At 40.0% G+C, this 12,906-nt stretch overlaps 1 protein-coding gene across 1 annotated transcript; it reads left to right on the top strand.

The window, feature by feature from the left end:
- The first annotated feature begins 8,992 nt into the window (after positions 1 to 8,992).
- LOC133718425 (glutamate receptor 2.1-like) lies at positions 8,993 to 12,346 on the top strand. The gene is made up of 5 exons (XM_062145260.1): positions 8,993 to 9,256; positions 9,406 to 10,742; positions 10,832 to 11,144; positions 11,244 to 11,665; positions 11,742 to 12,346. The coding sequence occupies exons 1-5, from the start codon at positions 8,998 to 9,000 to the stop codon at positions 12,240 to 12,242; spliced, it is 2,832 nt and encodes a 943-aa protein (XP_062001244.1). The 5' UTR covers positions 8,993 to 8,997; the 3' UTR covers positions 12,243 to 12,346.
- The last annotated feature ends 560 nt before the right edge of the window (positions 12,347 to 12,906 follow it).

Below are 12,906 nucleotides of genomic sequence, written 5' to 3'. Positions count from 1 at the left end.
GGATCAACGGTGTCATGGATCTCGATCGATGGCGATGTGGGGTGCGAGGCCTGTATCAAGGATGGGTTTTTTGTGTTGATGCAAGTCGCGGCAGCGTGGCTCGGGACGGCTTGGATCGCCGGGATGAGATGGTGTGGTGGGGCGGATCGTGGCGACGCGAGTCGGGTGACGTGGGTCGGACGGAACTCGGCCGGACTGTGATGTACGACGGGGTGATGGGAGGAGAAGGTGGACTGGCCCAAACCAAAATGATGGGCCTGGAGCAATTTTTCGTTGGTGTACTACCCTATTGGGCCATGAACTGTTGGGCGGGGGTTTTGTCCTAGTCCATTGGTTTTAGGCCCTTGGCCCAACCTTATGTTTTTAGCTTTTGTCTAATTACAATAATGTTTCCTTGTATTAGGAACCTAGATCTGTAGCACCTCCAGCGTAGTACCAATGGAGGATCCCCGCTACCTCTATGTATTTGATTGTATAATGAGTAGGTCTATTTCTATGTGCCACTGTGGGTACTACAACTATCTTCGTGTCCTATATCCTTAAATGGCAACGGAATGGTATGTAATGGTCCATTTTGGCTTGTGATGAATATATTATTTCGCCCCCGGGGCTTGACTAAAAAAAAATGACTTCTGATACTTATATTTTCTCTTTTAGTACATTTATATTTCATGTAAAATTTTAATTGAATTTTCTTAGGTACTCTGGTGGGGTGCCATACTCCCATTTTGTTAAATATTTTAGACCATTAGATTAGTACGTAATATATCTAATGGTCCAAAATATTTAGATAACCCTAGGAGAGTTTTCCTCTCATCCTAGTCTCTTCTCTACGGCGGCTAGCCTCCTTTCTCTAGTCTCGTTACTGTTCTCTTCCTCTTGTTTCTCTCCATTCCCTCCATGGCCTCTATTGATGCTATCACAGCAAGTTTTGCTACTTCTCTGGCTCTTGCTACAGGGTGGTAACGCTCCGGATCTGGGCAAGATTGGTGGTGGCCCGGTACGCAAGTCATCTCAATCCTTTCTAGTTGGCAAACCATTGACCCGCAAACCGGTGGATCCCAAAGCTTTCAAGGCTTTTTTCCATCGCACCTGGATGGTGGAAAAGGACTTTAGGACTCAGGAAAAGGCTGGAGATGTTTTCCTGTTCTCCTTTGAATCGATTCGTGATCGTACCAAGATACTCCGGGGAGGGGCTTGGTCCTTTGATCGTGCTCCTGTGTGCTTTGAAGAATATGATGGCGTCAAGCCTCTACATGAAGTCCAGTTCAAGCACCTCCGAGTGTGGGTTAGGGTTTCAGGGATTCCTCCCCTGTATGAAGAACCTGAGAATTTTACCCTTATTGGCAATCTCTTGGGAGGCTTCTTAGCCTATGACAAGAAGGAGTTTAAGAATGGTGGGATTCGGATTTTCTTTATCCATGATATCTCCAAACCGTTCTTACTTGAGCGGAAAGTTTTCTTGGATGTCGGCGTTGAACCGGTGCTTTACTTCCAGTTTGAGCATCTGAAAGGGAGGTGTTCACAGTGTGGACTCGTCACGCATGCTGGGGTTCCCTGTGAGGAGCCAAATACGATGATTTCGAAACCTAGGGTTTTGAACTTTCCAGGCCCGGCAACCTCAGGCGGTTTGTTCTCCTTCTCGGCTCAGAACAAACACGAGTCCTTCACGGTGGTCTCATATATTCCTAAGCAGAAGAAGAAGCCCACTATTCGTCGCTTTGAGCACCCAAATTCCCCCTCTTCTTCTCTTTCGGGGTCGCCTACGGGTTCGGACCCGGATACTAATGATGTGAATCCTGCTTCAGCGACGGAGTGTGCCTTGGAGCCGAACGTGTCTTCTGGTTTGGCCCCAGTTGCTGTGCATGGGCTTGACACAACTGAAGTTGCGGGCACACTGCAGGTGGTGCAACCGGTTTCGAAGAAAAGGGATCGGATTGGTGCCTGCGACCCTTCTGCAAAGAAGTTCAAGACCATTTTAGGTGGTAAAATCCCAACTCTGCAGGCTGATGCTTTGGGACTGATTGAGGATGACAATGATACTCCTCTTGTCACTCTAAAGAAGAAAATGGGTAGGCCGCTTGGCAGCAAGAATAGGAGCAAACGTTCTAATCTGAAGTTGGGAACTGCCCCTCTGCAACTCGCCTACTCGGCAGTAGGTCCTGCTGTTCCTAGCCCTAAAGATAAGGGTAAAGGAAATCTTTAGGCTTTCTCGGTCCCTTGCCTATGATTAGAGACTGAGTTTTTATTATTTTCTCCTTAGTCTACTTAGTTGTACACCAATTGAGGTCTCTAGGCGACTAGGTTTTCTTTTCAAAGGGGGTTAGTAGTGAGAATTTGGTTTCTAGTCTTTAGGCTCTTTAAGTGAGCTTATGTGTTAACAGTGACGGTACTTGTCTTTTGCTTGGCGGCTTGTGCCATCTAGTTTTAGGTATGAGACAGCATTTGATGTATGTGCCTTCTGGCCTTGAGTAATGAAGTTATTCCTTTCTCAAAAAAAATGGTCCAAAATATTTAAAATTTGGTAACCTGTTTGGGCCTTAGCTTTTTCAAACTTTTTTTTTTCTTTAGGGTTTAGTTGGAACTCTCCAACAATATTACACATAGCCACATATCAAATTTCAAAAGAATAAACAAGAAGAAGAAGAGAAGGGAAAGCGGAGTTGCTTTTGAGAAAGCTTGTTTTGATTTTGAGAAAGCATGCATGTTATCATCAAATAGCAGGTTCTACTTTCAGAATTTTGTGAGATATTTGGCGTGAGAACAAGAAGAAGAAAAAGAAGATAAGGGAAAAAGGATTTTATTGGCGGTGTCTGTAAGCTTTAGAGATAATTTGGTGATATTTGGTGTAAGAACAAGAAGAAGAAATGGGAAAAAGAGGAACCCTATCGTCGAATTATGGTACAAACCTTTTTTTCCCTTTTTCTTTTTTAGCTTTCATCGAGTAAACTTGAAAGAATAGACAATTCTTGGCTTGATGGATATTCTAGATTTCACCTACCCGTTTTCATTCAATGTGATTCTTGTGGCAAATGAAGTTGATTTTGGGGAGCTCTACTATTTATTATTATTATTATTATTTTTTGAGCTTGTAGCTTCTGTCTAGTTTACTATTGCCCTTTTATCTTTTTCTTTGGAATTTCTTGAGCTGACTTGGAATCGTTGCTTGTTGGGTTTTGTTTCTTGCTTGACCTCTATTTCTTTTTTTCTTAGTTTCATCGACTGTGATCGGTTGTAAGAGGAGATTATATATATATATATATATATATATCTGTCTGTGTGTGTGTTGCTTCTGTCGTTGTTTCTTCTTTCTAGTTTACAATTGGTATTATTATTATTATTTTTTTTTTTTGAACTCAAATCTAGGTGTCAATATATTTATCTAAAGCCAGAAAAGACTGTTACATATCCTTCCACTGCCATCTACAGACAGACAAGAAGATAGTGGTAGTATCCACATTGGTACATAGAAATAGACCTAATCATCAGATATTCATGTACGTAGACATAGCGGGAATCCTCCTTTAATACTACTCCAGAGGTGCTAGAAAAACATAGAGTGCACACAAAAACATAGAGTGCGCACAAATGCTCAGCTTCCTAATACAAGGAAATTATTGTAATTAGACGAAAACTAAAAACATAAAGATGGGCCTAGGCCAAAAATACCTAGCCCAAAATTTTGCAGTCCAAAGTAGCCCAAGAAGAAGGCTCACTCAAGGCCTAGCAACCCTAGCTTGACCCAGGTTCAGCCTCCACCTCCAGACCACCAATCCTTCCAGTGCAGCTCCTCCCCTGTGCCTACTCTGCCATGATCTCGCTGCACCGAGTCTGCCACGACCGGAAACCCGATGAACCACGTCGTCATAAGCTGCTTCACCATAACCCCGCCTTAATTTCACCTTCCCTGATCCACGCGGACACAGATTTTGAATAGCGGCGTCAATCCAAGCTCCATCAACATGAGATCGGCCACCTCCCAGAGATCTCCTGCCAGAAACTTGAAACCAAACTTTACCTGCCAGAAAGCTTAAGCAACCCAATCACAAGGGACTACCCGAACAGACCCATTTAGTCCCCGTTCGGCAGCAGAAACACGTGATATAGTGATATAGGCGAGGCCAAGGCCAGCAGAAATGCCAGGGCCCCCGCTAGACGATAGGTTTGCACTTTGGCCGCCGCTGAGTTAGGGTTTCTCTCAAAAGGAGAGAGAGTGTCGCATTTTAAAGATTATTGTTTTTCAATCCCTTGCCTTCCATTTGTTTGGTTTAATATGGAGTCTTTGATTGTTGAGATTTGTTTCTTGCTGACATTCAAGACCAAGCATACATATGCTTCATGTAAGGGTTTTTCTCGTCTGCAGAGTGCCAAAGCCAAAGGTTGAAGCTTTCACTCACTCTGAGTGGCAGATCTTTCCGAGGCTCGACTCTTCTTCAAGTAAACTGTAACCCCATTTCGTCTTTTTAATCCAATCTCTTACCTCTACTAGTTTATTTCATCAGAAAACTCCAAAAATTTTTTTCATCTATACTAAGTAAAGTTATGAGCTTTTCTTTTAAAGTGCTATCTACATGGAAGCTGCACTAATTTTCATTTTTCTTTATATATCTCAAAGTGTTTGATCAGTTGCATAGTTCTCTTGTATCACATTTTGGCCTAAAATTGTGCAATTGAGGAGTTCAACTAAACTAATGGATAAGGTTCCATATCCATGTCTTGTTTTTGTTTTTGCACTAATTCCTGGCATGGAATTCACTTGAAGATTGAAATGTTATAGTAATATAGTAATTTTGTCTTGTGCTATCAAATGTCAAGTAAGTGCAAGGACCGGGAGAGTCACAATCCATCAATTGGTTTGTTCTGCACAAGGGAAGAGAAGAGAGGAATATATGAACAACAGTAACAAGGTCTGTATGCCAAAGAAATTGACAAGGTGTAATTGTCCATGTTCATTCAAGGTAAGATATTTTAAGGAGAAGAACTCGTATGTCATTGTTGATTTCAAAACAAACCATTCCCATGATCTTGGACAGCCACACGAGTCACATCTTCTTAGGTCACATCGATCTGTACCAGATTCTCATTTAACATTAGCTACATCTATAAGGAGAGTACCTATTAAGATTTGTCATACATATCAATACATGGCTGACAAAGCTGGAGGCTTTACGAAAGTTGGTTTTACAATTAAAGATTTGTACAATAAGTTGGACACAAGTGGTCAAGAGACTCTACATGAAGGGGATGCAAAAGTTGCATTTTCGTATTTGGAAGGAAAAGCAGCCACAGACAAGAAGTTATTTTGCAAGTATATATGGTGTACAAATGAGAATAACAGGTTAGCTAACTTGTTTTGGAGAGACTCAACTTCATTGCTTGATTATTCTTGTTTTAGAGATGTGTTGGTATTTGATAGCACATGCAAAACCAATCACTATGAGAAGCCTTTGTATTATTTGCTGGTTCAAACCATCATTTATCGACTACAATTTTTGGTTTTGCATTACTAGTTGAAGAAATGGTTGAGACATATACATAGGCTTTGCAAATGTTTTTAGAGTCTGTGTAGGGCAAAAACTCATTGTTATGCTAAAAAAGGGGGATGAATCAATGCGGAAGGCTATTGAAGTAGTGTTTCAAGATTGCCCACATTGTTTATGTACATGGCATATTGCAAAGAATGCTAAAAAAAACTTGCATAATCCCGAAGAAATTGCAGATTTTCAGAGATGTATGTTTGATCGATGAAGCAACCCAACATGGTTTTGAGCAACGGTGGAATGATATGGTGAATAAATTTGATCTTCATGATAAAACTTGAGTAAGGATGATGTATGAAAAATGACAAGGATGCTGTATGAAAAACGACATAAATGGCTTGAAGCGTTTATCAGTGGTCACTTTTTTGCTCGAATGCATAGCACCCAACGATGTGAGGACACATGAACAATTGTGTGAAAGATTATCTTAGCACTGGAGTAAAATTGTTTGAACTCATGCCGTTACTTGACACTGCATTTGCACGGCTTAGAAATAGTGTACTTCAAGAAGAATTCCAATCCAATAACTCTATTTATGTGCTTACTACTCAACTGCGACAGCTGGAGAAACATGTATCCACCATTTACATTAATAGTGTATTTTACCTAGTAACTGAGGAGATAGAGCGGGTTGGAGGACTGATTACATCAAGAATTATGCGTTTTCGCACAAGTCGTGTGTACATAACTTCCAGTTATAATAGAAATGAAGAGAATGAGTGCACAACTGTTTACCACCATCTGGAAAGCAATCCTCGCATAGTATGCTCTTGTAAACTTTTTGAATGTGAGGGCATCCCATGTTGTCATTCATTTAACATTATAAAGCACCAACATATGAAGGAGATACCATTGTCTTTGGTGATGAAACGGTGGACAAAACTAGCAAAATCTGAAATTCAATCCACAATTTATGAGAACAATATACCTAGTGAAGCTCTACAATTAATCAGGTATACAAGTACTTATACTGCAGAGTTTATCTTAAATAATTGGGCATCGGTGTTGGCATTGTGAGTGTCCTAGTTTCCTAGATCTTGGGTTTTTACAATGGTTCAGGCCATGTGGTTTTTGTGCTGCTTTATGGATAAGTTGCCGACTTTTATCGGTGTGGTTCGGCGACTTGGAAAAAATTAATGAATGAGAGATTGCAATATATTTACTTAAATATAGGCTTAAAATGGGGTGTCTCTTCTCTGAGTTTCTGATGATCTTTTCTATAGTAGAACTACTGTTTTAGTACACTGTATATTAAAGTGATTAAGCAGGTGGGCTGCCAAAACCCGAAAGGTTGCAATTGTAGCAGTTTATGTCGATGACATGAACCTAATTGGAACTCTAGATGAGTTAAAGGAAACTGCTACATATTTGATATCCAAATTTGAGATGAAAGATCTTGGGAAAACACGGTTTTGTCTCGGTTTAGAACTCGAGCACCGTAGTGATGGGATTTTGATCCATCAATCTACATATACTCAGCAAATTCTAAGGCGCTTTAATGAAGATAAAGCAAAGCCTGCGAGTACTCCCATGATTGGTCGTAGTCTTGAGCCCGGAAAAGATCCGTTTCGTCCAAAGGATGAGGACAGAGAATTATTAGAGGCCGAAGTGCCCTATTTAAGTGCAATAGGCGCATTATTGTACTTAGCTCAATGCACAAGACCGAACATCTCATTCGCAGTAAACTTGTTAGCTCGACATAGCTCTGCGCCAACACGCCGCCATTGGATTGGTGTAAAGACAATCTTTCAATACCTAAGAGGTACGATTGATATGGGCCTATTTTATTCCTATATAGAGAAGAGGAATGACGGAAGAATGGGATCGGACCCCATTAGGCATGGCGCCGCCGTCCACCATAACACCATAGCCGGCCATATTGCCGCCAGCGCCGCCGCCACCACTAAGGGTGGCCGGCCTCACCCACCTCTCTTACATCAAAACGACAATGATGTTTTGATGGGTTTTGCTGATGCAGGGTACCTCTCTGGCCCTCAAAAAGGTCGCTCCCAAACGGGTTATGTCTTTACCATGGGAAGCACTGCGATATCTTGGAGGTCTACAAAATAGACTCTTGTTGCTACTTCCTCAAATCATGCAAAGATTATTGCTCTACATGAAGCCGTACGTGAATGTATATGGCTAAGATATGTAGTTAGACATATACGAGGAAGTTGTGGTTTGAAGTCTACCACGGATGAACCTACATGCATTTATGAGGATAATGCAGCTTGTATTGAGCAAATGAAGTTAGGTTTCATCAAGGGCGACAACACCAAGCATATATCGCCTAAGTTCTTTTATAATCAGCAACAACAATCACTTCTAAAGATTGAAGTGAATCAAATCCGATCAGAGGATAATGTAGCAGACTTATTCACTAAGTCGTTACCTAAATCCACCTTCGAGAAACATGTGAAGAGCATCGGATTAAGAAAGTTATCTGAACTCCCACGATTGTAGCAATCAGGGGGAGATATCGACATCAGGGGGAGTTATGATGTCTACATATTCGATCTCGAAGAGTGAAGGACGTGTTGTACTCTTTTTCTCCTTTTCGAGCTTGTTTTTGTCTCACAGAGTTTTTCACTCGAGCAAGGTTTTTTAACGAGGCAACGGATGAAGCGTCACCACCAAGTTTGAGCGGCACAAGGGGGAGTGTTGAAGGAAATTGACTTATGTGTGCCTATTCAAACTAGGATTAGTGTCATGATTGTAATAGGAGAGAATCTTCTAGAATTCCCAGTCCTATTCGGAATAGTTTTCCTTGTAACATTAGAACATGTACTTTGTAATCCCTATATATAGGACTCCTATTCTCAATATTGAATACACAATTCTCTCATCAATCTCTCTCAATTCTATTATTCTTAAACATCGATCTCCATCACTCCCGACATGAACCAGTATGCGCTGACTCGCGTTTAGTCAAGGCATCAAGAAGGGAATGAAGCTAGTAGATCTAGTCATTTTACCCCACGTGCAACAAGCAAACTATTTTAGTTTTGTATTTGTTGAACCAATTTAATTTCTACTGTTTTAAAATTTATTTCTACACTTCTACACTACTAGCTACTTTAGAATGCTAGTTTGTCTTTAGTAGTATATTATTGTCAAAGAGATTTATATATAATTGCCCAGGCCGCACTTCTGATAAGGTGTTAGATGTTCTCTCAAGCAATATCTCTCTCGTCAACTACCTAATAAAATTTTGCTTTAAAAAATATACATAGGTATATAAGTGCCCCAAAGTTGATTAAATTGTTCATATGTTCATATATTTTGACTAGTTGATTACATTGAACCTAGCCACCATTAGTTTTAGCTCATTTGGATTTGACAATTAGAAATGTATATTATTCCAATGGTAGCGTATGTGATAGATTGTTCGACCATCATGATCTACATACGTATATATATCAACAATTTCCTTTGCTAGTTTTCCAAATATTCAAATATGATCAAGAATAACCTAATACTTTCCATCTTTGTATTCTTTCTTTCTTCACGGAATGGCTTGCTCATGGCACAAAACAAAACCATCCCGGTGAACGTTGGGGTTGTTCTAGACCTTAATACACAGGATGGGAAAATTTGGTTGAGTTGCATCCAAATGGCCATCTCGGACTTCTATGCTTCCCATGCTTACTACAACACTAGGCTAGTTTTGAACATCAGGGACTCCAAACAAAATGTTGTGCATGCAGCAAATGCAGGTTAGGATCTCCATGATTTACACCTTCATGTGGATTATCAATATATTATAGTTGTTATTATAATCATGATAAACCTTATAAATTTCGATCTATAACATTCTTTGATTTGTATTATTGGTAATAATTTGCTTTGTAAAATTGAAATCCAGCTCTAGATTTGATAAAGAATGCACAAGTGCAAGCCATCCTAGGGCCAGTGACATCGATGCAAGCAAGCTTTATTATTAGTCTCGCAGACCAAGCTCATGTACCCATTATATCATTTTCAGCAACAAGCCCTTCTCTTGCATCGCTCAGGAGCTCCTACTTTTTCAGAATTACACAAAATGACTCATCCCAAGTTAAAGCAATAAGTTCCCTAATTCACACATTTGGATGGAGACAAGTTGTGCCCATCTACGCAGATGGTGAGTTTGGCGAAGGAATCATACCATATTTAACTGAAGCTTTGCAAGAAGTTAATGCTCATATCCCCTACAAGAGTGTAATACCCCAGTCAGCCACAGATGGTCAAATTATTGAAGAGCTTTACAAGTTGATGACGATGCAAACTAGAGTCTTCATTATCCACATGACGGCAGATCAAGGCTCTAGGCTCTTTGCAAGGGCAACAGATATTGGAATGATGAGCCAAGGATATGTTTGGATCACAACTACTGAGATGACCAATAGATTAATGGCGATGAACTCCTCAGTAATAAGCTCCATGCATGGTGTATTAGGTGTAGAAACATATGTTTCGAAAACAAAGGAGCTTCAAGAATTAACAATGCGGTGGAAACAACAGTTCCAACTGAAGAATCCGACTATTCTTGACGCTGAATTGGATGTTTATGGACTTTTGGCTTATGATGCTGCTTTTGCATTAGCAATGGCAATTGAAAAGGTTGGCACCACAAGCTTTGGCTTCCAAAAGCGCTTAGATGCTTCCTTCAGTCCATCAACAGATCTTGAAAGTTTTGAGGTCTCTATATATGGTCCAGAACTTTCTCATGCATTGTCTATTACTCATTTCAATGGCATAGCTGGGGAAATCAGTTTTGTTAATGGCCAGCTTCAATCATCAACTTTCCAGATAGTTAATATGAATGATGATGGCGCAAGGGCGATTGGATTTTGGACTCCCCAAAATGGATTGGTGAACAAATTGAATTCAGAAAACACAACCAGTTTGAAGTCCATATTTGGACCAATAATATGGCCGGGAGATTCATTCTCTATTCCAAAGGGATGGGAGATCCCAACCAACATTGATAAGAAGTTGAGAATAGGCATTCCTGTAAAGGAAGGTTATACTGAGTTTGTGAAGATCACGAAGGATCCTAGCACTAACGTAATGGATGTAACTGGGTTCTGTATTGACGTTTTTGAGGCTGCATTGGAGCTATTACCATATTCTCTTTCTTATGAGTTCGTTCCCTTCGCAAACGTTGATGGAACCAGCGCCGGAAACTACGATGACTTGTGCTATCAAGTATATCTTGGGGTAAACTTCTACTCTCTTTATGTGATATATTACTACAGAAACTCACAATATTATGTTTTAATAACATACATGATTTGTTTACTTGAAAGAATTTTGACGCTGTGGTCGGAGATACAACAATCAGAGCAAACAGATCATTGTATGTAGACTTTACCATGCCCTACACAGAATCTGGTGTAATGATGGCTGTTCCAGTCAAAGACATAAAGAATGAAAATGCATGGGTTTTCTTAAAGCCTTTGACATGGGATCTTTGGCTGACGATTTCTTGTTTCTTTGTCCTTATTGCATTCGTAGTTTGGGTACTCGAACATCAAATCAATAAGGACTTTCGGGGCTCTCCTTCTCATCAAGTTAGCACCAGCGTGTGGTTCTCTTTCTCAACTATGGTCTTTTCACATAGTAAGTATCCACCACTCCTCACTTGAAATCAATTAGACGTCTAAATTGTCTCACAAGCATACAACTGCTATGCTAACAATTTCCTTGTGCATTATACAGGAGAGAAAGTGGTTAGCAACTTGACTAGATTCGTGATGATTATATGGATATTCGTTTTGCTAATACTTACACAAAGTTACACAGCTAGTTTAGCTTCACTCATAACGGTCGAACGTCTTCAACCAACTGTTACCACCATAAATGATCTTTTGAGAAAGGGGGATAGTGTGGGGTATATAAATACTTCTTATATGTACGGTCTCTTGAAACAAGCAGGTTTCCCTGATTCGAAGCTCATGAGTTTTACAACTATGGACATCATGGATGGGGATAGAATTGATGGGGCTCTTTCAAAAGGGACTGCAAAGGGTGGTATTGCTGCTGTTATTCACGAGGCTCCCTATGTGAAGCTTTTTGTTGCAAATTATTGTTCGAAGTATACCATGATTGGACCCGTCTTTAAAGCTGATGGATTTGGCTTTGTAAGATCTCTCTCCTTATTTGCCAGAAGAAGATATTGGAGTTCTCATATCTTAATTTGTTGAGGTTACTATGCAGGTGTTTCCAAAACGTTCATCACTTGTAGCCGATTTCTCCCAAGCGATCCTGAACGTGACTGAAGGAGTGAAAATACTGAACATTGAAAGCAAATGGTTCAAAAAAGATGAAAGAAATTGTCAAGACTCAAGTGGCCCAAAAATTTCTAGCAGCAGTATTCTTCGGCTTGAAAGCTTTTGGGTCCTATTCCTCATTACAGGAGTGGCTGCAATACTTTCTCTCATTGTGTTTGTAGCTTCCTTTCTTTATCAGCATAGGCACACTTGGCTTCACTCTGTTTCAACTCCAAGACCTTCTACATGGGAAAGAATTCAAACTTTGCTCAAAATCTTCAACAAAAAAGACCAGCAAATGCAAGGCTCTCATTCTTTGCAAAGCAGTCGACAACCAAATGCATTTCATTCTTCAGCAAACAATGGGCAGCAAATTCCAGTCAGCTCTTATAATTTGAACCATATGGGTTCACAATCTGTAACTTTTGAGCAACAATCATCAAATTAGATAAAGTTTCCCCACTTCTATACTATTAATTACTTCCAGTAGTAGAGATTAGTAACATAATATGTTTATAACCTTTCTAGCTGGGTACTTACTCTCAATTGTTATGTCCACATTTCAGACCTTCTACACTCAATTCACATAGCCATAACAAAGTCAACTAGTTTGAATTGTTTTGCTAATTAGCTTTTTCAGTGCCTAGTATGCCTCCAGCTAGCACAAGCATGCATACATGTTTATTATTTCCCTATTTCAGTAGGAACACCCTTAGATGGGTTCTTTACCTTGTAAGGACATCTTCAATTCTAATGCCACCATGATCACCATATAAATATTTTTTCTTCAGACCAATTGGATTCAAACTCAATTGATCAGAAGCAGCGTTCCCACCTAAATAAGTAAGCTTCCTCTTTTCTTTTTATTATTATCATTTTTTTTTTATCTATGTGTTGTTCTTTCTTTTTCGTTCTCCTTCGTGATGCCATGAAACAAAACTATAACCCGAGTGAAGTGAGTTTATTCTTGATAAACTTAGAATGTGCGGCTCTCTCATACTACCATGCTTCGCATGCTCACAAGACTAGGCTTAATGGAATATGCAGATATCTACGAGTCAAGAACGATGCAAACTAGAGTATTAATTTGCTGTCCCAAATATCATCTTCCC

Source organism: Rosa rugosa, chromosome 6 (genome assembly GCF_958449725.1).
Source record: "Rosa rugosa chromosome 6, drRosRugo1.1, whole genome shotgun sequence".
NCBI classification, from domain to species: Eukaryota; Viridiplantae; Streptophyta; class Magnoliopsida; order Rosales; family Rosaceae; genus Rosa; species Rosa rugosa.
This window is presented reverse-complemented; position numbering and strand designations above follow the sequence as displayed.

What these genes read in the sequence shown, in the direction of transcription:
- LOC133718425 (XM_062145260.1), top strand. Translation starts at nt 8,998, where the DNA reads ATGATCAAGAATAACCTAATACTTTCCATCTTTGTATTCTTTCTTTCT. An exon ending in GCTATCAAGTATATCTTGGG is followed by an intron (nt 10,743 to 10,831) that starts GTAAACTTCTAC and finishes TTTACTTGAAAG; the next exon opens with AATTTTGACGCTGTGGTCGG. An exon ending in AACTATGGTCTTTTCACATA is followed by an intron (nt 11,145 to 11,243) that starts GTAAGTATCCAC and finishes TGCATTATACAG; the next exon opens with GAGAGAAAGTGGTTAGCAAC.